General features: G+C 39.6%; 1 protein-coding gene across 4 annotated transcripts in view; it reads left to right on the forward strand.

Moving 5' to 3' along the window:
- The window catches only part of LOC124594785 (E3 ubiquitin-protein ligase TRIP12), a 232,545-nt gene that overhangs the window by 91,616 nt on the left and 115,975 nt on the right, over positions 1–24,954 (forward strand). For 3 of the 4 annotated variants that reach the window (XM_047133192.1, XM_047133193.1, XM_047133196.1), the window contains exons 6-11: positions 7,298–7,527; positions 7,737–7,919; positions 9,824–10,011; positions 13,357–13,545; positions 14,391–14,675; positions 14,898–15,068. In XM_047133192.1, coding sequence (XP_046989148.1) covers positions 7,298–7,527; positions 7,737–7,919; positions 9,824–10,011; positions 13,357–13,545; positions 14,391–14,675; positions 14,898–15,068 — 1,246 coding nt within the window. The remainder of the gene's footprint in view (positions 1–7,297; positions 7,528–7,736; positions 7,920–9,823; positions 10,012–13,356; positions 13,546–14,390; positions 14,676–14,897; positions 15,069–24,954) is intronic. The other variant, XM_047133195.1, reaches the window with a different exon arrangement.

Below are 24,954 nucleotides of genomic sequence, written 5' to 3' on the forward strand. Positions count from 1 at the left end.
GCAGATAATATGGATGCTGATATTTGTTTACCCTTTGTAAATTGTTGTGGAGGTGGAACTACATTGTGTTCTAACATGATGTCGATGAAGTGACAATTGCCTAGTTACCTGAAGAGGGCCGCATGATCCAAAGGCACACATTTTTTAGTTCTCGATGATTTATTTGCCACAAGTTCATCTCCCTTGGACACACTGTGAAAGTCCTCAAATGTGTGCTTACAATAATTCTTCATGTCTGACCTGAAATATAAGAGTCAGAAAAATGCACAATAATATGCTGCCCCAAAGTAGCATTTTTGGCTGTCGGATTTTTACCAAATGAGGATAACAATTCTCATTTCTGATCCCTCCCCACTCTCCCTCCTAATTTTCACCGGAACCTAACTGTTGAATTTCAAAATGGAAGAGCACACGTTCTTTATTTCACACCCTCTCAGATCTGTCAGTGTTGGATGCACTACAATCTCTCATAAGTTTTTAGCATTTGACACAGTACAATTTCACTTTTGCCTTTGCATCCACACCACTTGCACAAAAATTCTCTGAAATGTCAATTCATGAAATAAAAGTGTGTGTATATATATATATATATATATATATATATATATATATATATATATATAAAAAGAAAGATGATGAAACTTACCAAACAAAAGCGCTGGCAGGTCGATAGACACACTAACAAACACAAACATACACACAAAATTCTAGCTTTCGCAACCAATGGTTGCCTCGTCAGGAAAGAGGGAAGGAGAAGGAAAGACAAAAGGATATGGGTTTTAAGGGAGAGGGTAAGGAGTCATTCCAATCCCGCGAGCGGAAAGACTTACCTTAGGGGGAAAGGTATACACTCGCGCACACACACACATATCCATCCACACATACACAGACACAAGCAGACATTTGTAAAGGCAAAGAGTTTGGGCAGAGATGTCAGTCGGGGCGGATGTACAGAGGCAAAGATGAAGTTGAAAGACAGGTGAGGTATGAGCGGCGGCAAATTGAAATTAGAAATTAGCGGAGATTGAGGCCTGGCGGATAGCGAGAAGAAAGGATATGCTGAAGGGCAAGTTCCCATCTCCGGAGTTCTGACAGGTTGGTGTTAGTGGGAAGTATCCAGATAACCCGGACAGTGTAACACTGTGCCAAGATGTGCTGGCCGTGCACCAAGGCATGTTTAGCCACAGGGTGATCCTCATTACCAACAAACACTGTCTGCCTGTGTCCATTCATGCGAATGGACAGTTTGTTGCTGGTCATTCCCACATAGAACGCTTCACAGTGTAGGCAGGTCAGTTGGTAAATCACGTGGGTGCTTTCACACGTGGCTCTGCCTTGGATCGTGTACACCTTCCGGGTTACAGGACTGGAATAGGTGGTGGTGGGAGGGTGCATGGGACAGATTTTACACCGGGGGCGGTTACAGGGGTAGGAGCCAGAGGGTAGGGAAGGTGGTTTGGGGATTTCATAGGGATGAACTAAGAGGTTGCGAAGGTTAGGTGGACGGCGGAAAGACACTCTTGGTGGAGTGGGGAGGATTTCATGAAGGATGGATCTCATTTCGGGGCAGGATTTGAGGAAATCGTATCCCTGCTGGAGAGCCACATTCAGAATCTCCTCCCGACCTGGTACAGAAGCAAATAACCAGAGCCACATCCTCATCTCCTCAAACCCGGAACCTTCCACAGAAGAACCTCAAAAGTGCCCCACTTGTGACAGGATACTTTCCGGGACTGGATCAGATTCTGAATGTGGCTCTCCAGCAGGGATACTATTTCCTCAAATCCTGCCCCGAAATGAGATCCATCCTTCATGAAATCCTCCCCACTCCACCAAGAGTGTCTTTCCGCCGTCCACCTAACCTTCGCAACCTCTTAGTTCATCCCTATGAAATCCCCAAACCACCTTCCCTACCCTCTGGCTCCTACCCCTGTAACCGCCCCCGGTGTAAAACCTGTCCCATGCACCCTCCCACCACCACCTATTCCAGTCCTGTAACCCGGAAGGTGTACACGATCCAAGGCAGAGCCACGTGTGAAAGCACCCACGTGATTTACCAACTGACCTGCCTACACTGTGAAGCGTTCTATGTGGGAATGACCAGCAACAAACTGTCCATTCGCATGAATGGACACAGGCAGACAGTGTTTGTTGGTAATGAGGATCACCCTGTGGCTAAACATGCCTTGGTGCACGGCCAGCACATCTTGGCACAGTGTTACACTGTCCAGGTTATCTGGATACTTCCCACAAACACCAACCTGTCAGAACTCCGGAGATGGGAACTTGCCCTTCAGCATATCCTTTCTTCTCGCTATCCGCCAGGCCTCAATCTCCGCTAATTTCTAATTTCAATTTGCCGCCGCTAATACCTCACCTGTCTTTCAACTTCATCTTTGCCTCTGTACATCCGCCCCGACTGACATCTCTGCCCAAACTCTTTGCCTTAACAAATGTCTGCTTGTGTCTGTGTATGTGTGGATGGATATGTGTGTGTGTGCGAGTGTATACCTTTCCCCCTAAGGTAAGTCTTTCCGCTCCCGGGATTGGAATGACTCCTTACCCTCTCCCTTAAAACCCATATCCTTTTGTCTTTCCTTCTCCTTCCCTCTTTCCTGACGAGGCAACCATTGGTTGCGAAAGCTAGAATTTTGTGTGTATGTTTGTGTTTGTTAGTGTGTCTATCGACCTGCCAGCGCTTTTGTTTGGTAAGTTTCATCATCTTTCTTTTTAGATATATTTTTCCCACGTGGAATGTTTCCCTCTATATATATATATATATATATATATATATATATATATATATATATATATATATATATATATATATATATATATATATATATATATATACCATTTTCTCATGTGTAACAAACCAAAGCTGTAACCTGTGAGAACTACTGTGTGTGTGTGTGTGTGTGTGTGTGTGTGTGTGTGTGTGTGTGTGTGCACCCACCATTGAGATTACTTTTGTTCTCCACCTTTGCTCTTAAAAGTCCAAACTAGGACTGTTTTTCAGTAAGGAGACTGTGATGCTCTTTATTAGTTTGATGCATCCTTGGGCCCTTGCACATTTGTTTGATTGGCTACTCAGGTCGACAGCACTTGCTGGATCCCTGATTAGCATATTCTCACAAGCATTGTCTTTGGGTTGACATTACAATTTTCCTAGATGTGTTCATTCGTAGTATAAATGGAAAATTTAAGCTGTTGCGACACTGGTAGGTGGATGATTTTCTTGATGGAATTCCAGCTTGGAATCTATTGGGCAACCTACCTGAGGTTTAGAAATGTTAGTTAAGCTGCCCATTGTGAAGCCTGGGAATCTCTTAAGTAATACGTTAACAGTATTGGGAATGTTGAAAAAGTGTCTCACTAGTGGCAGGTCTTGACAGCATATTGGGCGTGGCCTCTTGGCACAGCATATACTGTTCCCTTAAGAGTGCCAGTGACAAAATCCCCTGCGAACAGTTGCGAGAGAACTCCAGTCAGTTACGGATGTTGGTGATTTCTGAGACAATTGGTTTTTGGTTGCACCTGTTGTTTTCATCTCCCATTTAACCTTACTGTTAAAACTGCTCAAAATGACCTGTTTTTGAAACAATCAGTTTTCAGTTTTTTATTGCTGTTGCTTTCAGTAATAAACAGACTCAATATTGAAAAATTCTGAAAAAGGTAGGGGAGTAGGAGTTAATGATAGATATAGGGTCGAAGCTTTGCCAAAAATTGGTCTCGCTGTCCCCAGCGAAGAGAGTAAAGGTGTAGGGGACATGCGTGGCAACAGTGAGATTGAAGGGTCACAAGTTGATGGCTTCCCTGCATTGTCGCTTTTGGATTGTATGAATTATTATCCTGAAGCAACTGTGAAATTAAGGATTCAGTTATTATCCTGAGTTTAAGACATGTCACTAAAGTCAAACTTACTTTTTTTCCAAGGAACGTTGTGGTAATTTTCTCCCTGTATGAAGTTGCAAGTTTGTTGTCTCCTCCTGTTTTTAATCGTTTAAGCAAATTCAGCATTCTACTTTGTAAAATACTTCCAAACTAGGGATGGTGCCATTTTTCAATACACCTGTTGTCTGAGGACGACGACAAAAAACTGCCCAACCAAATGGGGGCAAGTGTCACACACTGCATGTACACATGTACTCTCTAATAGGCCACACCACAGGACAGGCACATTATTGTCTCTGCAAACCTACTCGTACATCATGTTTGTTGATAGTTTCTAATCGTAGGCATTATTATTAAAATAGTACTGATCACTTTTGCCAATTTAATCGGGTTAGTTTTTCCCATCCTTAGTATCAGCACCAAACTGTTTTCTACAATGTATCTCAGAATTAGCTGACCAGTCTTTAAGATAGTCTGTGTAAATATGAACCTGGTTATGGTATTTAAAAACTGCAATTTTTATTCAGCAGTGTGCTGCCAAAATGGATTTTACAACTTTGAAACAGCAGTATGATGAAGACTATCAACAATTGCATTCTTTGTGTGTAAAAATTTGCACAAATGTTTCTTTAATAATTTTGGGAATATCTGAACATAACAAAGTGAAATTTTGGTATCCTGTTGTGGAAAAAAAAAAAATGTTCATAACGAATGTCTCATGTAGTGCATTAGAAGCAGTCATTCTGAGACAAGAATCAAAAGTTACCTAACTATTAGGGAAATAAAACAATGGGAAGTCCATGTTGGGATATCCCTCCGGGCGCCACAGCCCTCTGACACTGCACAAGGTAGCCTTGTTTGTCTGTACACTCCATCAGGCAGCATTGTTTCCTCTTCCCCCACCCACACACTGCTATCCCTGCCCCCTTCCACGTTTTTCTATAGATTGTTGCTCCCATTCAACGTGTTTGTTTCAGTCTGGCCTAAGCAACCAGGACGTGTGTGGGGTGTGCTTGGTTGTGTGAACGCATGTGTTTTTCTTTTCTGACGAAGGCTGTGCCCGAAAGCTTATGTTGAACAGTCTTATTGTTCTGCCTGTCAGTAACGAGTCGTCTTCATGGTGAGTAGCAATCTGTCTTTTCCATACTTGTAAATATCAGGGAGACATTTTCTGGGGCAAAATTTACCACCGATAAGCAGTCCACTTCTGAAAGATAAATTTTGCAACTCTCACAAATAAACTATTAGAGAATAAAGACGTAATAGTAGAGCCCTCTATGACAATTTCAGGAAATAATTCTGCCTGTGATTTGAATATTTTTCATTATAAAAAAATCTCTTGATGATGTTGGATGCTCCTTGTGATGCAGTGGATATTACATCAGAATTCTTAAAAATTGTGTGCCTGATACCATCCCGACTATTGAATTAGTCGTGGCAGCTGCAAGAGATGCAGTTTTAACGATCCATTGAAAAATACCACTTCAAGCATCTTTTTGTATTCTCTTAACAAAATTTCAGAAACCTTGGCTTTGGAGGATCTCCTAAAGACAAAACAAAGCATATTGTCAACTAAAAATTTGTGCAATTGTCTGTAAGTGTGTAGGTGTGTACCATTAGGGCACTTGGCTTAAAATAGTACAGCTATTTTTGGTGGGTAGGTTCTTTGTGATAGTAATACTCATTATCGATTACCATGCTCCTGCTTTAACCATTACCATTCTGTGAAGCGAGCTTCTCTTTGGCATGTGGCATGGCTAACAATGTGTGAAAGTCGCCATTGATGCAATAGAAGACTTATAAACTCCATAATATCTTTGGGAAAGATCCTTAGTAGATGAATTGTTTTGTGAAGCTTCTTATGAAATAAATGGTTACTAACATAAGAACTACTTGGTCTGCAAATCTGAAATGTTTTATGTTTTGGACAACTGGCTCAGAGCTATTGCAGGACCTAACTTGTCCACAAGTCTCCACTGCCAGGGCAACCAGCTTTATCATATGAGGAAATCAGTATTTCCCTAGATCAGACATTTGTTAGTAGTTACTCATTACACACATTTTAACCATAAAAGGCTTGTAAATGATTGATTGTGAAATCTGTAAGTAGCAAAAAAGCGAAACGGTAGTTCAGGACATTGTCCCTTTCCTCACTCTCCTTGCACCCTATCCCTCGTAAATGGAGAAATGTCTGTGGATGGTTTAAGAATGACTATTCTTTCTTCAGATTATTTCAGGCTATTAATTGTGCTGCTTTTAATATGACTATGCTGCAACACAATGCAAAACATTTGTGCATATGAAGCTGAGGCAAGAAAAAATTCACATGATTAAATGTCATACGATGTGATAGTCCACACAACTTACATTGCAGAAGGCATAATCTGCAGTGATTGTGTGGCAAGTTTTTGCAAAAAAAAAAAAAAAAAAAAACCACTGGAGCTAATTGTTGCCAATGTTCTCCATAACTGTGACTACATAGTCTTTTGGTCAAACTATGGTGAACAAGCATTTGCACAAGTCAGCTGTGTTCTTGGTTGTGGTTGACAATCGCGACCTGCAGCGTCATACAGCCTAACAATGTTGTCAAATAACCTTGATCAGGAATTTTGAGAACTGAAGGAGAGTGTCTCCATGTTTCATTTATTCATGATCCTCTACTGATAGTCTCTACAGCAAGACAGCTTCCTAGCAAATTAAATTTATTTTTCTTGTTGTAAACTCTTGGAGTGTAAGGCTGATTAGTCTACGTATTTGACTGGTTATTAAGCCTAGAGTTTTTGGATTTGTCTGAGCCTTATTTTCTGCCATCTTGGATCTGTAAGGACCTTTTTGTGGCTCTGACAGAAACTTCAACAGATTGAAATGATAATTGGTAGTAGTCTTGCACTGCATCTTAAAGTTCATAAATGCCTTTCACAATCACCACATGTTTACCATAAACTGTCACAGGTCATATTTTGAGGCCAGCTTAGTTTGGGTGTATTTTCATCCACCTTGTGTATTAATTTAACAGCTCAATATAAAATATCTTTCAACACATAAGAGGGAGTGTTCGGAAGAGCAGTTGGTAGTACATTGAACTTAATTAAATGCATCATTAAACACAATCTACCTACAGTGTGGCCCAAGATATTTGAACTGTTGTAATACATGTTCTTCACGTGTTAAATATTTTGAATATCAGATCATCCACCTTTATCATGTGAACACCCTAGCAAAAAATTCAAGTTGAATTCAGGTAAACAGTGTAACAATTGTTTATTGAAGAAAGTGTTACAGTAGGATAATCTGTTAGAATTTATAGTGGTTGGGCAACTAATTGATTTCATATGTCTGTTACCACACAAAAGAATTTTTTTTGTTATAAGTTGAGATGACGCAGGACTGTGACTTGTGGCAGTGTTTGCAGCCGCCGCTCGTCCCGGGCTGGAAAAGCCTCCTTGCCTGGGGCCACTGCTGCTGCCGCTGCGGCGACAGCGACAGCGACGGCTGCAACATCATCAACTGCTTCAGGAGCTGCCATGTCCTCTGGTACCCAGGAAACAACGGGATCAGAATCTCATCCAACAAACAGTGTTCCAGGGGGCAATCAAGTTCCTGTTGAAGAGCCTGCAAGTGCTGCCTCTGCAGGTGAGTGCAAATTAAAATTATGAAGTAAACCAAGTATGTTGTTACTGTTCTGTGTAAGTAGTTAATGTTTGATGTTCCAGTGTAATTTGACTTGGTTGTCAAATTATTCAAACCTCATAGGTGTCATTATTTTTTCTCGCATAGTTGTTAGAAACAAATTAAGGCAACTTTACAATGTGTATAACAAATTGTCATGTATGATTTGACAGTTCCATCAGCATCGGGTATTCCTTCAGGAATGCCGTCAAGTGCTCCAGACAGTGAGAGTGATGATAGTGAAGTAGGACGTTTGCAGGCACTTTTGGAAGCGAGAGGACTGCCACCTCATTTATTTGGTGCATTAGGACCTCGAATGCAAACCCTTCTGCATCGTAGTATGGGTGCCAGCTCGTGTAAGGCATCTTTCTTGCTATATTTGTGTCTGTCCTGACTGTGTGTGTGTGTGTGTGTGTGTGTGTGTGTGTGTGTGTGTGTCATTGCAAGTAATATATAAAAAATTTTTTAAATAATTTAGTTAGAAGTTTCCTATGTGAGTATTGAAGGATAAAAGATGTGTTACGGCTGAGATGCGTACTCGGAAATAAATATTGAGAGTCTATTCCTGCACCTTACATTGTGCTTACTTATCTTCCAAAGCAGTAAATTCAGTGACAAAGAAGTAAATTTGGTATTTATTTCTAAGTATGCTTATTTGCTGTGTAATATTTTTCAAATGTGAATGAATGTTCAACTGCTGAAATATAAGCTTTCATTTTGAAAAGCTGAAAGTCATTAATTTTAAATATGTTTACATGCATGTAATTTTCAGTTTGTGAGTAGATTACTTTGTTAAAGTTATTCTGATGATTTTTGTGTTTGGTCATTTTTGATATACAAGACGAGGAACTTCTTGTTCTATGTGGAAAAAAGTTAAGGCTTTCTTGTCATAACATTATTTGATAGCTTCATTATCTTAATTCTGATGAATGCATGTTCTAGTAATTTTCAATTTCAGAATTTAAATTGTAAATTTGTGAGAGTGCTGAATTTTGGGGTGAATGAAACTTGGGTGAAAAGAGATTAGGATAAACAGACTCTGTGTGTTTCATATGCATTACTTTGTACAATCCTTCAGCATTTTAATCAGTCTGTATTCTCTCTCATTATTAGTTGACTTTCTCATGCTGTGTCAGTCCTCTTTCATTTATTGTGTTTAGTTGCATTTTTGTTCTGCTGGGTGTATGTTTTTCTTAACTTGTATCACACTTCTGGAGTATATGAATTTCCTCTTGACTTGAATTTACTTGTTCTCTCGCCCTCCCTCCCCCCTCCCTCCCCCTCCTCCCCCCTCCCTCCCCCCTCCCTCCCCCCTCCCTCCCCCCCTCCCTCCCCCCTCCCTCCCCCCCTCCCTCCCCCCCTCCCTCCCCCCTCCCTCCCCCTCCCTCCCCCTCCCTCCCCCTCCCTCCCCCTCCCTCTCCCCTCCCTCCCCCTCCCTCCCCCTCCCTCCCCCTCCCTCTCCCCTCCCTCCCCCTCCCTCTCCCCTCCCTCCCCCCTCTCCCCCTCCCTCCCCCTCTCCCCCCTCTCCCCCCTCTACCCCCTCTCCCCCCTCTCCCCCCTCTCCCCCCTCTCCCCCCTCTCCCCCCTCTCCCCCCTCTCCCCCCTCTCCCCCCTCTCCCCCCTCTCCCCCCTCTCCCCCCTCTCCCCCCTCTCCCCCCTCTCCCCCCTCTCCCCCCTCTCCCCCCTCTCCCCCCTCTCCCCCCTCTCCCCCCTCTCCCCCCTCTCCCCCCTCTCCCCCCTCTCCCCCCTCTCCCCCCTCTCCCCCCTCTCTACATCTAAGTTATGCAGATATACCTCGATTGGACAGTATAACTCCCTTACTTCTCAAATACTGTTGAGGCTCTCCAGCATAGTTTGGTTTACTCGCTCATAGAGAAATATGTGGCTAGGGTGCCATAGTTGGAGACTTTATCTAGTGCTTTATTTTTAACTTGTTGCATAGCTTTTACTGAAACCTTGCACAGGAAGAAATGGATGCATGCACTTTTTTAGATGTGAAAATTTCAGTACCCAGCATGGCAGACCAGTTGTTTGTGCAGTTTTAATCTGAGCATGAACTGGAAATAAGAATACATTAAAACGTGCAATTTATTTTAACTGTGCAGTGTTAAATTATTGTGTGTGTTCGGAACTGATAATATATAAATCAAGAAAACCTGTCTGCAATGGTACTTATTCTGTGGTGTAGTAAAGCATTGTGCAGAGCAACTAGCATGAAAATCTTAAATGGGCCAGTTTGATGGTGCTGTGCATGTTGCAGCTTCCAAAGCACAACAGCTACTTCAAGGTGTTCAAGCGACAGGTGATGAAGGGCAACAGCTTCAGGCTGTTATGGAGATGTGTCAGATGTTGGTTATGGGAAATGAGGACACGCTGGCTGGATTTCCGGTGAAACAAGTTGTACCTGCACTTATTACACTTCTTGGGATGGAACATAACTTCGAACTGGTAAGTATAACGATTTTGTTTATGGAATCTGTGAATGATTCAATGTGCCTTTGTTGGTTCAACATCTCTACTGTTTGTGGTGACTTTACTTCTTAAATTAAATACACCAGTGTGCACTAAATTTCTCAATCTTTTCTCTCTAATATTCTACACTGTTTGGTGTTAATTCCCGTATTGATTTAACAGTCATAAATTAAGATCCATTGAGTTACACTGGAAAATATAATGTACTCATGAATGAGTAATGTACTGTATTTTAGAACTCTGTGGGTAGTGTTGAAACCAAGGCTGTTGATCTGAAGTTTAATCTGTTAATATTTTGTTATACCATAGTTTTAGCTTCCTTTGACATTATGTGACACAGTGGAAGATACTCTGATTTCAGAAGTCACTGCATTTCTTCACTTTATTGAGGGGAAAGGGTGCAGCAGTTTTTGTCACCGTGCATAAAGAAATAATCCTTGTTTTAGCAAACAAGTACAGATTTGTCTCCATAACTTTTCTTCACTTTCTCACTTATCAAGCTACAAGAACAGTCTGATCCAAAACTTCCGTGCTCATAGTCAGCTAGAAATTAGCAATAGCAGACCCCATCTCAACCCTGATGACATAAAAAAGGCTTACTATACCTGGTGGATGTTAGTTGCCCATACCCAGGACCTCATCCTCCCTCTCCCACACAACTTCATAATCACAATAATGTATTTTTCACCTGCACAAATTCTAGCCGAGTGTTGGCTTTCTGATATTACATTTAGTTTTGCATGGCTGAGTGATACTAATACACCCACTTGAATCTCTTCGTACTGTTGGTTTGTTCATCTGTGGACCAAATAAATCGGCGGCAAACAGAACATGCCACTGTATATTATGCAAGTGAAGAAAGGGAGCCTGAAAATTTTATTAAGTTTTTCATTTTGTCACAGGAGTTGTCATCTTCTTCAACTTAGTAAGAGGCAACACTGTTCGACTTGCAATTATAGAGCCACACTGGATTGGTAACACAATAAAATGTTGAACTCGAGATGAGGACTGTCTTGAATAATAAAGATCTCAGCACATCAATAACCAACTTTATTTATGCCAATCAACACAACAAAAATTGGAAGCATTAACATGATCAGACATGATTTTTTTTTTCAAGCAAACAAAGCATTATAGATGACATCAAAGTCAAATAACTAAGAAATCTTACCTGCTTCTTAACCTACTGGGAGCATTTAATTTTTTGCATAGCTATTTTTATTGCTGTCAAACAGTTTCATGTCAGCTATGACTTCTTTTGTTCTTTCAGTGTTTTAATCTTAAATGTCAATCCCATTTTATTCAAAACAAAAAATATCTTTGTAACTGTATTGTAGCATTGAAGAATTTGCTAGATAAATTGAGAGTTCATTTACTTTAGGATGTATTTATAGATCATAATTTAAAGGCATTGTCGTCCATAGTAAATTTTATATTTAAAAAGCAAGTACCTAGTCAGGGTGTATGTGCCCCAGAACGTATCGGGAAAAACCCATAAATTTTTCATTGTTTCAGTTTTCAATTAAATTTTTCGTAAATTTTGGTGGAACTGATACTCCAATAAAGAATTTTACTTTAGCCTGCTACAAGAGAATAATACTGCAGCAAAAAAAGAAAACTATCTGCCAGACACACAAATGTGATTTGCAGATTATAGATCTAGATAGAATAACACCGGAATAAAACTTTAATTACAAAGAAAATCCACAATTTACAGCAACAAAACACAGTGCACACACGATCATCAGTTGGCAACAAAATGTGTCAAAGGCTGTATGAAGACTGTACAATACTTCATAACAGTAAACTGCTTTAGAGAAGTATGATGTCAAAACTGTTTACATTTCTAACAGGTCTTGGGCAAAATATTGCAAATGTTGGTTTGAGAAGCATTACTTTCAAAGAAAACTTCCTTTTGTGCGAAATGAATTATGTTATGTGTGAGAATGTGTGATGGATTTCTCAAATTGAGGAGTGTTTGACTCTTATTCAAACCTTTCACTTTGAGGACGAGCCACTTAGCAGAATTCCAAAGCAGGAGACCAGCCATTTATGCAATTATTTAAAATTTTAGTGACACATTTGTGTTGATATATCTTATATGGTAACACAGGCTAAAAAGGATCGAGCTTGTGAATTCTTGAGCAATTTTACACATAATAGGCTCTTGTATGGAAAACTCAAAATGCTCGACAGCTATGTAACCCACAAAAGTTTGGTGCACAGCAGTGAAATTTATAATTGTGCTTGTAAGAAATGTTCAGCTGCTGCGATGTAAGCAGTGCTGTCAGGATACTGCCTAACCACACCCTTGGGAAAACAGTAAAATATTTTTGACCCCCATTATGTGTGAAAGCGTAGCTTTCCTTGTAGCTGTACTGAACACACATTAATTTAACCATTAACTTTTCCTATTTAATTGTTTGCACTTCTTAACAGTGATATTGCCATTGGCTGACTACATCACATGCCCTATGCTCAGAGTATTTGCTGTCATTGGCTGACGAGATCAGGTGACATGAGCTATGATCGGGTGACAAAAGCACATTGCACATCACTATCTGGATTTCAGTGCATCAGATGTAACCATGATGTGTTTGGTGAAATTATGTTGCTGCGCATAGTGTATTTTTAACTGGGAAATGCTGCAAAAATCCAGGTCCCTTATTTTTCCCGAGTATACACCATGTTAGTCTATACTACTGCCTTTTTAACAATGAAATAGTTGCCTTTTTAACAATGAAATAGTTGCCTTTTTAACAATGAAATAGTTGCCTTTTTAACAATGAAATAGTTGCCTTTTTAACAATGAAATAGTGTGTCTAAACAAAATCTTGAATGTATGATTACCAATTTATTTGGTATATGTGAAGATTAAAGTGTCTCCCATAAAATATACATTTTTCGGTATGGCTTCTTCAAACTCATTGATTCACCTACACAAAAAGTGAAAATTTGAAAATCTGTACCCTTTCTTGATAAAATTCCATGGACTTATCAAGTTAGGAGATGAGTAGTTAATTTTATTTTTAAATATCACTTATGTCCATTATTGAATTTCCGTGATTTCCGTAAATTGCTCCAGGCAAATGCCGGGATGGTTCTTCTGAAAGGGCACGGCCGACTTCCTTCCCCGTCCTTCCCTAATCCGATGAGACCGATGACCTCGATGTTTGGTTTCTTCCTCAAAACAATCCAATCCAATCCAATCCAATCCATTATTGAAATAGTATGTGTATAATTTATTAGAATAAGGGCTTCATGCAAACAGTTAAATGTATGTTATACAGTGGGATCACATAAATAATTTATCATATACAGATGAATCATGCCTGTCGTGCCTTGACATACATGATGGAGGCCCTCCCGAGATCCTCTGCTGTTGTCGTGGATGCTGTACCTGTCTTTCTGGAAAAGCTGCAAGTAATTCAGTGTATGGATGTTGCAGAACAGTCCCTCACAGCTCTGGAGATGTTATCTCGCAGGCATAGCAAAGCAATCCTCCAAGCAGTAAGTTACCAGTGATAATACAGTATTGTGTTAAAATTTTGAAATATGAAGGACAGGAATTTCGTTTTCTTAATTTGTGTCCCTGCACCACCAAGAACATTGTGCAGTGGCAGAAGACACTTCAGGATGTGGCTGCTGCATATTATTTGTAAATTAATGACATAAGATGAATATTTGGTTTGCATGATGACACTATAAATTAACCACTTAAAATATAAAAGTTCATTAGCACACAGTATTAGCTTAAAAAGAATGATAGCCAGTATGTGTTGATTACAGGTATACAGATGTCTGTGATTCTGTCTACCTGGCTTTTTCTGCCAACATTTAAAGTCTAGGACCATTTGCCATCTTTAATACTATTGCCAAATATCTAGTATTCTGGAACATTAGAATTACATAGACAGGCTTCCTAAACTAGTTTAGAAATTATAACAGTAACCCCTTCCAAATGTCAGTTATTTAAAAAATTCAAACTCCCTTTTATAAAACAGCTTCAGGCATCTATTCTAGAGCATTCTCATTCTCAAATAGTGGATGAATATTGTCTGTGTAATTGGTACACTACGACTGACTTCCATTGTCTAAAGATATGCACATAGTTTCTATCTTTAATACTTGTCATAATGTATCAAACCCCTAATGTGAGGTTATACCTTGTAATGAATAAATTATGACAGCATTTTAAATTCTTAAATTTGATCCATAATTACATGAAATACTGAAAAGTAAACTTTTGTTGCCTCTGGAAGCAGTTAGATACACAACCTACAACTGGGACTGGGTGAACCTTTTAGCAGGTACGTGATAAAGATATGGACTTAATGTGTGTGTCTTGCTTGCAGCGTGGTGTGTCAGCCTGCTTGATGTACCTTGACTTCTTCAGCATCAATGCACAGCGTGCAGCCTTAGCTATCACGGCAAACTGTTGCCAAAATTTACACGCTGATGAATTCCATTTCGTAGCAGATTCAATGGCCTTGTTAGCAAATCGTCTAACACAGCAAGACAAGAAAAGTGTTGAGAGTGTGTGCTTAGCTTTCAGTCGGCTTGTGGACAGTTTCCAAGCAGATCCTTGTAAACTACAGGAGATAGCCAGTCCAGAACTGCTTACAAATTTGCAGCAACTGGTAAGAGATTTTATTTATGCACTTAAAAATTTCTACATTAGTAGCAAAATTAGTATAAATCATTTTTCAGGAGAAGTTAAAAAAACACTGAATATGTGCTGTTGTTTTCTTAACATTTCAGTTGTAATTGTGATGGCATTTGACTGTAAAGTTATTATTATTATTATTATTATTATTATTATATCCAAACATCATAAATATAAAAAAATATTTACTTTGCAGCTTGTTCTGTCACCACCAGTAATTAGCACAGGAACATTCATTACTGTTCTTCGCATGATGTCAGTGATGTGCTCAAATTGTCCAGATCTTGCACTAACTCTGCTCAAGCAGAACATTGCAGAAACATTATGTTACCTGCTAACTGGATCAGGGGACTGCAGTAATGAGGAGGTATATAACTGTACTTCAGTTACAGCAAAAATTGCATTTATATGTTAGTTACTGTAACCATTCATGTTGTACATTAAATATTTTTAATTGAACACAAACAGATTTAAGAATCGAGAGCTCACAATGGCTATGCATATTACACAGCAAAGCTGGCTACGGTGTGCCGAACGTCCTGTGTGGACTGCGGTCATGACAAGGCCTGGCATATCACTCAGTTTTGCTCTGTCCATCTTGGAGGTATACAAAACAGTTGCATTGCAATATGGCATTTCGCTCTCAGTACAACTATCAGAGTTCGGCAGAATCGTGATGTCAGTGCTGTTCACCCTCATCAGTATGTTCACAGTATGAAGTTCGTTCACAGGTCCAGTGGCTGTTTCCGTAGAAAGAGGCAGCCTAGTGATCTATTGTCACAATCCTGTAAAATGAATGGGAATAACAGAAGAGAGGGATGAGAATTCTCAGATCACATTAGCGACAGATACCACTTATTTTCTATGAAGCGGGATTGCAGTACTGTGCAGAGAGAATTAAGACATTTAGATGACCATGAACAAGAAATTACAATGATTGACAAATGGGATTCGTTTTTCTGTTCATCGAGAAGTACTTTATCTTACATTGCGGACTTAGAGCATTTGAAAAAAGTTGGTGGTATGAACAGTAAAACTCCTGAAGTTGCACCCGTTATTCTGTTGTCAGTTGCAACAGTTTTCTGTGGAAATGAACTAAGTTTGGGGAGCACCAATGAGGAGTAAGTGAAACTAAAGTAGTAATTTACTAAGAGAGAAGGAAATCGGCGACTTCCAGTCAGTAGTACTGAACTAAAGGAGTAAATTACTCCAGGAGTAAATTTTTCATTTACTTCCAAAGTAAATTTATTTACTCCATTACTGGTGGAGAGCACCATTGAAGATTACGCTGCTATATTAGTAACTTAAGGAGGAAATGAGGCCAAAATTTACTCCTAGGCAGTATTTGGAGTAAAGTAAGAGAGTAAGGTGCGATATTTGAATTCTGTTTTAAGTGTCAAATTTTATGGATTACCTGGACTACAAAGAAGATGTAAGATGGAGGAAGAGGTGAACATCCCAAGTATGAGGATTGTAATGGAGAGGAGAGACCCATTAGTGATGTATAGTGACAGTGATTTCAAAGTGCGGTTTGGATTTCGCAAGTAATCTTTTCGAGTTGCTGCTTGGTGTTCTGGAGCCATTACTGCAGCATAATTCTGACAGGAAATGTGCTTTGTCTCCTAGGCTGCTGCTTCTTTGTGGACTGCGACTCTTTTGCACAGGTACTTCTAAAATCATAACGGGATCTCATTAATATCCATTGTACTACTGCTGGAAGAGCTTTTAATAGTGTGATAAACAGTTTATTTGCTTTAAAACCGCTGTATGTGTCCATGCCACAGAGCCAAGAAAATATATCAAAGAATAAAAGGGAATTATGTCGAAATGGTGGATTCTGAGATGTCATAGGGGCCTTAGATTGTGTACATAAACTCATACTTTGTCCTTCTGGTGCACAAGCAGAACTATACAGAAATTGCAAGAGTTTATTTCCTGTCAATACACATATCATCTGTGATGCCAATATGAAGATTTTGTATATGGTAAGCCGTTGGCAGAGTTCCACACATGATGCACGCTTTTGAGACAATAGTAGAGTTGCTGCAGAATTTGAAAATTGAAATTGATGGGTTGCTTGTTGGAGATAGTGGATATGCTCTCTCCAAACATCTTAAGATGCCTGTGTTCCGAACCCACACAGGAGCCAACAGCACTACAATAGAGTCCATATTGCTACCAGATGTGTAATGGAGCGAGCTTTCGTGGTTTGGAATAAATGCTTCCAAACTCTCACTAAAACAATGTGATTTAAACCAAACAAGTGTGGGAATGTTGTTGTGGCTGCTGCAGTTCTACACAACTTTGGAATAGAAGTTAGAGATGGGTTTCACCCTGATGCTGTGGAGGTGAATGACAACATTAATGTGTATTTCAGCCAGAAGCAGGTGCTGCAGGCCAAGCCGTCAGAAGGTATATTATACTTAATTACTTTAATTAAAATTGTACCTACATCGCTAGCAAAAGTAGAAGATAGTGTAAAGACTTTTCCTCTCTCTCTTCTTCTTCTTCTTCTTTTTCCCACCCTAGGGGACTAACATTCTCATTTTATTGCTTAATTGAGTATACAGTCATACAATGTTTTGATTTCTAGAAAAAAAAAGACTTTTTTTATAATATTGCAAATTCAAATAAATATTAGAATCTGGTTGTTGTTGTTGTTGTTGTTGTTGTTGTGGTATTCAGTCCTGAGAATGGTTTGATGCAGCTCTCCATGCTACTCTATCCTGTGCAAGCTTCTTCATCTCCCAGTACCTACTTCAACCTACATCCTTCTGAATCTGCTTAGTGTATTCATCTCTTGGTCTCCCTCTATGATTTTTACCCTCCACGCTGCCCTCCAATACTAAATTGGTGATCGTTTGATGCCTCTGAACATTTCCTACCAACCGATCCCTTCTTCTAGTCAAGTTGTGCCACAAACTTCTCTTCTCCCCAATCCTATTCAATACCTCCTCATTAGTTACGTGATCTACCCATCTAATCTTCAGCATTCTTCTGTAGCACCACATTTCGAAAGCTTCCATTCTCTTCTTGTCTAAACTATTTATCGTCCATGTTTCACTTGCATACATGGCTACATTCCATACAAATACTTTGTGAAACGACTTCCTGACACTTAAATCAATACTCGATGTTAAAAAATTTCTCTTCAGAAACACTTTCCTTGCCATTACCAGTCTACATTTTATATCCTCTCTACTTTGACCATCATCAGTTATTTTGCTCCCCAGATAGCAAAACCCCTTTACTACTTTAAGTGTCTCATTTCCTAATCTAATTCCCTCAGCATCACCCGACTTAATTCAACTACATTCCATTATCCTCATTTTGCTTTTGTTGATGTTCATCTTATACATTCCTTTCAAGACACTGTCCATTCCATTCAACTGCTCTTCCAAGTCCTTTGCTGTCTCTGACAGAATTACAATGTCATCGGCGAACCTCAAAGTTTTTATTTCTTCTCCATGGATTTTAATACCTACTCCGAACTTTTCTTTTGTTTATTTTATTGCTTGCTCAATATACAGATTGAATAACATCGGGGAGAGGCTACAACCCTGTCTCACTCCATTCCCAACCACTGCTTCCCTTTCATACGCCTCACTTCTTATAGCTGCCATCCGCTTTCTGTACAAATTGTAAGTAGCCTTTCGATCTCTGTATTTTACTCCTGCCACCTTCATAATTTGAAAGAGAGTACTCCAATCAACATTGTCAAAAGCTTTCTCTAAGTCTACAAATGCTAGAAATGTAGGTTTGCCTTTCCTTAATCTTTCTTCTAAGATAAGTCGTAGGGTCAGTATTGCCTCACGTGTTCCAACATTTCTACGGAATCCAAACTGACCTTCCCCGAGGTTGGCTTCTATCGGTATTTCCATTCGTCTGTAAAGAATTCGCGTTAGTATTTTGCAGCTGTGACTTATTAAACTGATAGTTCGGTAATTTTCACATCTGTCAACACCTGCTTTCTTTGGGATTGGGATTATTATATTCTTCTTGAAGTCTGAGGGTATCTCGCCTGTCTCATACATCTTGCTCACCATATGGTACAGTTTTGTCAGGACTGGCTCTCCCAAGGTTGTCAGTAGTTCTAATGGAATGTTGTCTACTCTGGGGGCCTTGTTTCGACTCAGGTCTTTCAGTGCTCTGTCAAACTCTTCACGCGATATCATATCTCCCATTTCATTTTCATCTACATCCTCTTCCATTTCCATAATATTGTCCTCAAGTACATCGCCCTTGTATAGACCTTCTATACACTCCTTCCAGCTTTCTGCTTTCCCTTTGTTGCTTAGAACTGGGTTTCCATCAAAGCTCTTGATATTCATGCAAGTGGTTCTCCTTTCTCCAAAGGTCTCTCTAATTTTCCTGTAGGCAGTATCTATCTTACCCCTAGTGATATATGCCTCTACATCCTTATATTTGTCTTCTAGCCATCCCTGCTTAGCCATTTTGCACTTCCTGTTGTTCTTATTTTTGAGACATTTGTATTCCTTTTTGCCTGCTTCGTTTACTGCATTTTTATATTTTCTCCTTTCATCAATTAAATTCAATATTTCTTCTGTTACCTAAGGATTTCTACTATCCCTTGTCGTTTTACCTACTTCATCCTCTACTGCCTTCACTATTTCATCTCTGAAAGCTACCCATTCTTCTTCTATTGTATTTCTTTCCCCCATTCCTGTCAATTGTTCCCTTATGCTCTCCCTGAAACTCTGTACAACTCCTGGTTTAGTCAGTTTACCCAGGTACCATCTCCTTAAATTGCCACCTTTTTTCAGTTTCTTCAGTTTTAATCTACAGTTCATAACTAATAGATTGTGGTCAGAGTCCACATCTGCCCTTGGAAATGTGTTACAATTTAAAACCTGGTTCCTAAATCTCTGTCTTACCATTATATAATCTATCTGATACCTTTTAGTATCTCCAGGGTTCTTCTATGTATACAACCTTCTTTCATGATTCTTAAACTAAGTATTAGCTATGATTAAGTTATGCTCTGCGCAAAACTCTACCAGGCGGATTCCTCTTTCATCTCTTAGCCCCAATCCATATTAACCTACTATGTTTCCTTCTCTTCCTTTTCCTACTGACGATTTCCAGTCACCCATCACTATTAAATTTTCATCTCCCTTCACTACCTGAATAATTTCTTTTATGTCATCATACATTTCATCAATTTCTTCGTCATCTGCAGAGCTAGTTGGCATATACACTTGTATTACTGTAGTAGGCGTGGGCTTCGTATCTATCTTGGCTACAATGCGTTCACTATGCTGTTTGTAGTAGCTTACCCGTACACCTAATTTTTTATTCATTATTAAACCTACTCCTGCATTACCCCTATTTGATTTTGTATTTATAACCCTGTATTCACCTGACCAAAAGTCTTGTTCGTCCTGCTACCGAACTTCACTAATTCCCACTATATCTAACTTTAACCTATGCATTTCCCTTTTTAAATTTTCTAACCTACCTGCCCGATTAAGGGATCTGACATTCCATGCTCCGATCCGTAGAACGCCAGTTTTCTTTCTCCTGATAACGAATCAGAATCTGGTATTAACAGAAATTATAACGATGCCGAAATTATAAAAACATATATTATGCCATACAAGAAACAAGAATATATTAACCATTTGGAAAAAAAAAACAAAATCACATTATCTTCAGATGTGTCATTGATGTTGACTCCAGTATCCCTCCTAAAACTTGCGAGATCATATCGACAACCGTTTGGCTTATGTCATTGATCTTCGTCTCACGTACTCCAATGGCAGTTTGAAATTGTTCTCGATTGCATTTAGCTTTCATTTTCTTTGCTTTGGCTTTCATGTCTTTCCAGATTACTTTCAGCTGCTCTTGTGATCTGTGTGTAAGAGCTTCTGCGTTGTATTTAGTGTATGTTTTTTCCCAAGCATCCGTTTTCCTTTTTGTCATGTTGCCATCGTGTTTTTTGGATTCAGTAGTAGTTATGTACTTTGAGGAAGCAGTGCATGATCCCAGCAGTCTTCCTCTCTTCCCCCACACAGTCTTGCTCTCTCCCTCTCACTCCCTCCATCTCTGTCATCACCTCAAGCGGCTCCAAAGGATTTCATCAGTTCGCCATATGTGCTTCACCACCTGGGGCTATATAAACCCGCATCATGCACCACAAAGTAAAGTGCCTATTCTACATCTACATGACTACTCTGCAATTCACATTTAAGTGCTTGGCAGAGGGTTCATCGAACCACAATCATACTATCTCTCTACCATTCCACTCCCGAACAGCGCGCGGGAAAAACGAACACCCAAACCTTTCTGTTCAAGCTCTGATTTCTCTTTCTTTATTTTGATGATCATTCCTACCTATGTAGGTTGGCCTCAACAAAATATTTTCGCATTCGGAAGAGAAAGTTGGTGACTGAAATTTCGTAAATAGATCTCGCCGTGACGAAAAACGTCTATGCTTTAATGACTTCCATCCCAACTCGCGTATCATATCTGCCACACTCTCTCCCCTATTACGTGGTAATACAAAACGAGCTGCTCTTTTTTGCACTCTTTCGATGTCCTCCGTCAATCCCACCTGGTAAGGATCCCACACCGCGCAGCAATATTCTAACAGAGGACGAACGAGTGTAGTGTAAGCTGTCTCTTTAGTGGACTTGTTGCATCTTCTAAGTGTCCTGCCAATGAAACGCAACCTTTGGCTTGCCTTCCCCACAATATTATCTATGTGGTCTTTCCGACTGAAGTTGTTCGTAATTTTAACACCCAGGTACTTAGTTGAATTGACAGCCGTGAGAATTGTACTATTTATCGGGTAATCGAATTTCAACGGATATTTCTTTTGGAACTCATATGGATCACCTCACACTTTTCATTATTTAGCATCAACTGCCACCTGCCACACCATATAGAAATCTTTTCTAAATCACTTTGCAACTGATACTGGTCTTCGGATGACCTTACTAGACGGTAAATTACAGCATCATCTGCGAACAACCTAAGAGAACTGCTCAGATTGTCACCCAGGTCATTTATATAGATCAGGAACAGTAGAGGTCCCAGGACGCTTCCCTGGGGAACACCTGATATCACTTCAATTTTACTCAATGATTTGCTTTCTATTACTACGGACTGCGACCTTCCTGACAGGAAATCACGAATCCGGTCGCACAGCTGAGGCGATACCCCATAGGCCCGCAGCATGATTAGAAATCGCTTGTGAGGAACGGTGTCAAAAGCTTTCCGGAAATCCGCAATTACGGAATCAACCTGAGATTCCCTGTCGATAGCGGCCATTACTTTGTGCGAATAAAGAGCTAGCTGTGTTGCACAAGAATGATGTTTTCTGAAACCATGCTGATTACGTATCAATAGATCGTTCCCTTCAAGGTGATTCATAATGTTTGAATGCAGTATATGCTCCAAAACCGTACTGCAAACAGACGTCAATGATATAGGTCTGTAGTTCGATGGATTACTCCTACTACCCTTCTTAAACACTGTGCCGACCTGCGCAATTTTCCAGTCTGTAGGTACAGATCTATCGGTGAGCGAGCGGTTGTATATGATTGATAAGTAGGGAGCTATTGTATCAGCGTAATCTGAAAGGAACCTAATCGGTATACAATCTGGACCTGAAGACTTGCCCGTATCAAGCGATTTGAGCTGCTTCGCAACCCCTAAGGTATCTACTTCTAAGAAAATCATGCTAGCAGCTGTTAGTGTTTCAAGTTCTGGAATATACCATTCGTCTTCCCTGGTGAAGGAATTTCGGAAAACTGCGTTCAATAACTCCGCTTTAGCGGCACAGTCGTCGGTAACAGTACCATCGGCACTGCGCAGCGAAGGTATTGACTGCGTCTTGCCACTTGTGTACTTTACATACGACCAGAATTTCTTCGGATTTGGTACCAAATTTCGAGACAATGTTTCGTTGTGGAACCTATTAAAGGCATCTTGCATTTAAGTCCGTGCCAAATTTCGCGCGTCTGTAAATTTTAGCCAATCTTCGGGATTTCGCGTTCTTCTGAACTTCGCATGCTTTTTCTGTTGCCTCTGCAACAGCGTTCGGACCTGTTTTGTGTACCATGGGGGATCAGTTCCATATCTTACCAATTTATGAGGTATGAATCTCTCAATTGCTGTTGCTGCTATATCTTTGAATTTGAGCCACATCTCGTCTACATTTGCATAGTTAGTTCGGAAGGAATGGAGATTGTCTCTTAGGAAGGCTTCTAGTGACACTTTATCCGCTTTTTTAAATAAAATTATTTTGCATTTGTTTCTGGTGGATTTGGAAGAAACGGTATTGAGCCTAGCTCAATTCAAGTTTGCAATTGCAATGTGCAGTCGAATTCGGCATGGCAAATCCTCAAACCACCCTTGGGCCACAGTACATTCAATTACAGTTGTTAAATTCAACATCTTGTAGCGATATCATTTCGTATTTGTTACGTTGTAAAAGTAAACTGTTGATTTTAAAAGATAGAGGGAGAGTTGGCTAGTAGATGTTACAGCAAAATCGTACTTTGAAAGTTCTAAGGTAGTTCGCTCGGAAGATGTGACATAACCGTGAGTCTCAAAAAGGTGATGTAACGACTTTAGGCTTTAGGTAGTAAGATATATAATTACTAAGAACTGCATTTTGCGAATCACTAAGAACCCGTAAAATTTTCATTTTGAGATAAATGCAAAGTAGATGCACATTCTGCCTCAAAATGCAAAAATATGAAATTACTTGATAGATGCTATTTGTGGAGAATTGTATCCAGGTGAAGTATTGTATCAAAGAAAGTTTGAAATAGCTTTATTTTATGCATATAAGTATCGAAAATGTGGCAAAACACAGTTTGGATAGATAATGTGCATAAGAACTTCTTAACTAAGTAAAAGTGTACAAACACCATGTGGTATTGGTGCACTTGTTGTTTTGGCACTATACCAGCTGTGGCTGGTTGAATGGTCTGTTTATGAAACGCCTTCTAATGCAACGTAGTACTCAGCTGTGGGACTGAGCATTTTATAACAAACAAACAAACGCGTATGTCTATATGTTGACTAAAGCTCAAAAGAAGATATAATGCGGAAACTTTTCAGGTGGCAAATTAGTTGGTGGATGTTTCCAACTATGCTTTTATTGAACATGACTAGAGGTTGGGTCTGAACTAAATCATTGACAATAATCTGCTAACATTAACCAGGCTATTGCGTGATAGCTGCCCCAAATGCTTTGTCTTTTGCATTGCTTGTTGTTTTCTTTGCTTATTTTGAAATAAATGAAGTGGTCAAGCCAGATTCATCACGGATTTCGATTAAGATCGTTAAGACACCAGAAGAGATCAGCGATCCCTGTAACAATGTGTCAGTTCTGCTATAGGCTGCCATCCTGCTAAAGGGAGGTAGGGCTTGTTTCTCCACACCAGTCCTCTCCTCTCTGGCAATCAAAATCCCGGTTTGTATATGCTCGCAGCTGTCTACCACTCACCATAGCCCAAAGTGCCCACACTGTACCCTCTAGCGATAAGGAAACAATATCTGTAATGTTTTTCGGCTCTGCCAAAATTCTTATCCTAGCTATAAAATAGTTACCGTACATTCGATTCTATTTCTTCACTAAGTGTCTTGTCATTTCTGTCGGTAGCGTTCTCAAGTGTGGATCACATGGCTATTAATGCCCACAAAAGATAGAAATTAATCTTCTGAAAATTTTGTAATCATTGAATTGGGTGAGAAAAGATAATGTCCAGAATGGGGTTCATGATGAGTGCCACACAACCTCTGACTGTTTCCAACAGCATACTTGGTTGAAAAGCGATTTTCTGCTTATACAGCTACCAAGACAAAATGCCACAATAGAATGGATGTTGAACATGACAAGCATCTTCATTTATCTTCTATTAAGGCAGACATCTAACATTTGGTCAAAATTAAAAAGCAGCTCCATAAAGCCTATTAAATGAAAACAATTTTATCAATTTACAGTGGAAGCAATACAGTGTTGTATGTATATTGTATTATGGCATGTTGTTTTATGTATTCTTGTTGGAAGTCAGTAGTGTATGGTATATCTTTTTTCTAAGATTTTTATTATCTGATTATAATGAAATCAGGATTGTTTGTATTTGTACTCCGTAAAATATTTGGTACTTCAAAAGGGTTCCGGCACCAAAAACATTTAAGAACCCCTACATTAAAATCATAGTTTTCAGTGCTTCTGTTGATATTTTGATTCAGTAATTAACAAGCATTTACCAGCC

Source organism: Schistocerca americana, chromosome 2, assembly GCF_021461395.2.
Source record: "Schistocerca americana isolate TAMUIC-IGC-003095 chromosome 2, iqSchAmer2.1, whole genome shotgun sequence".
Taxonomy (NCBI): Eukaryota; Metazoa; Arthropoda; class Insecta; order Orthoptera; family Acrididae; genus Schistocerca; species Schistocerca americana.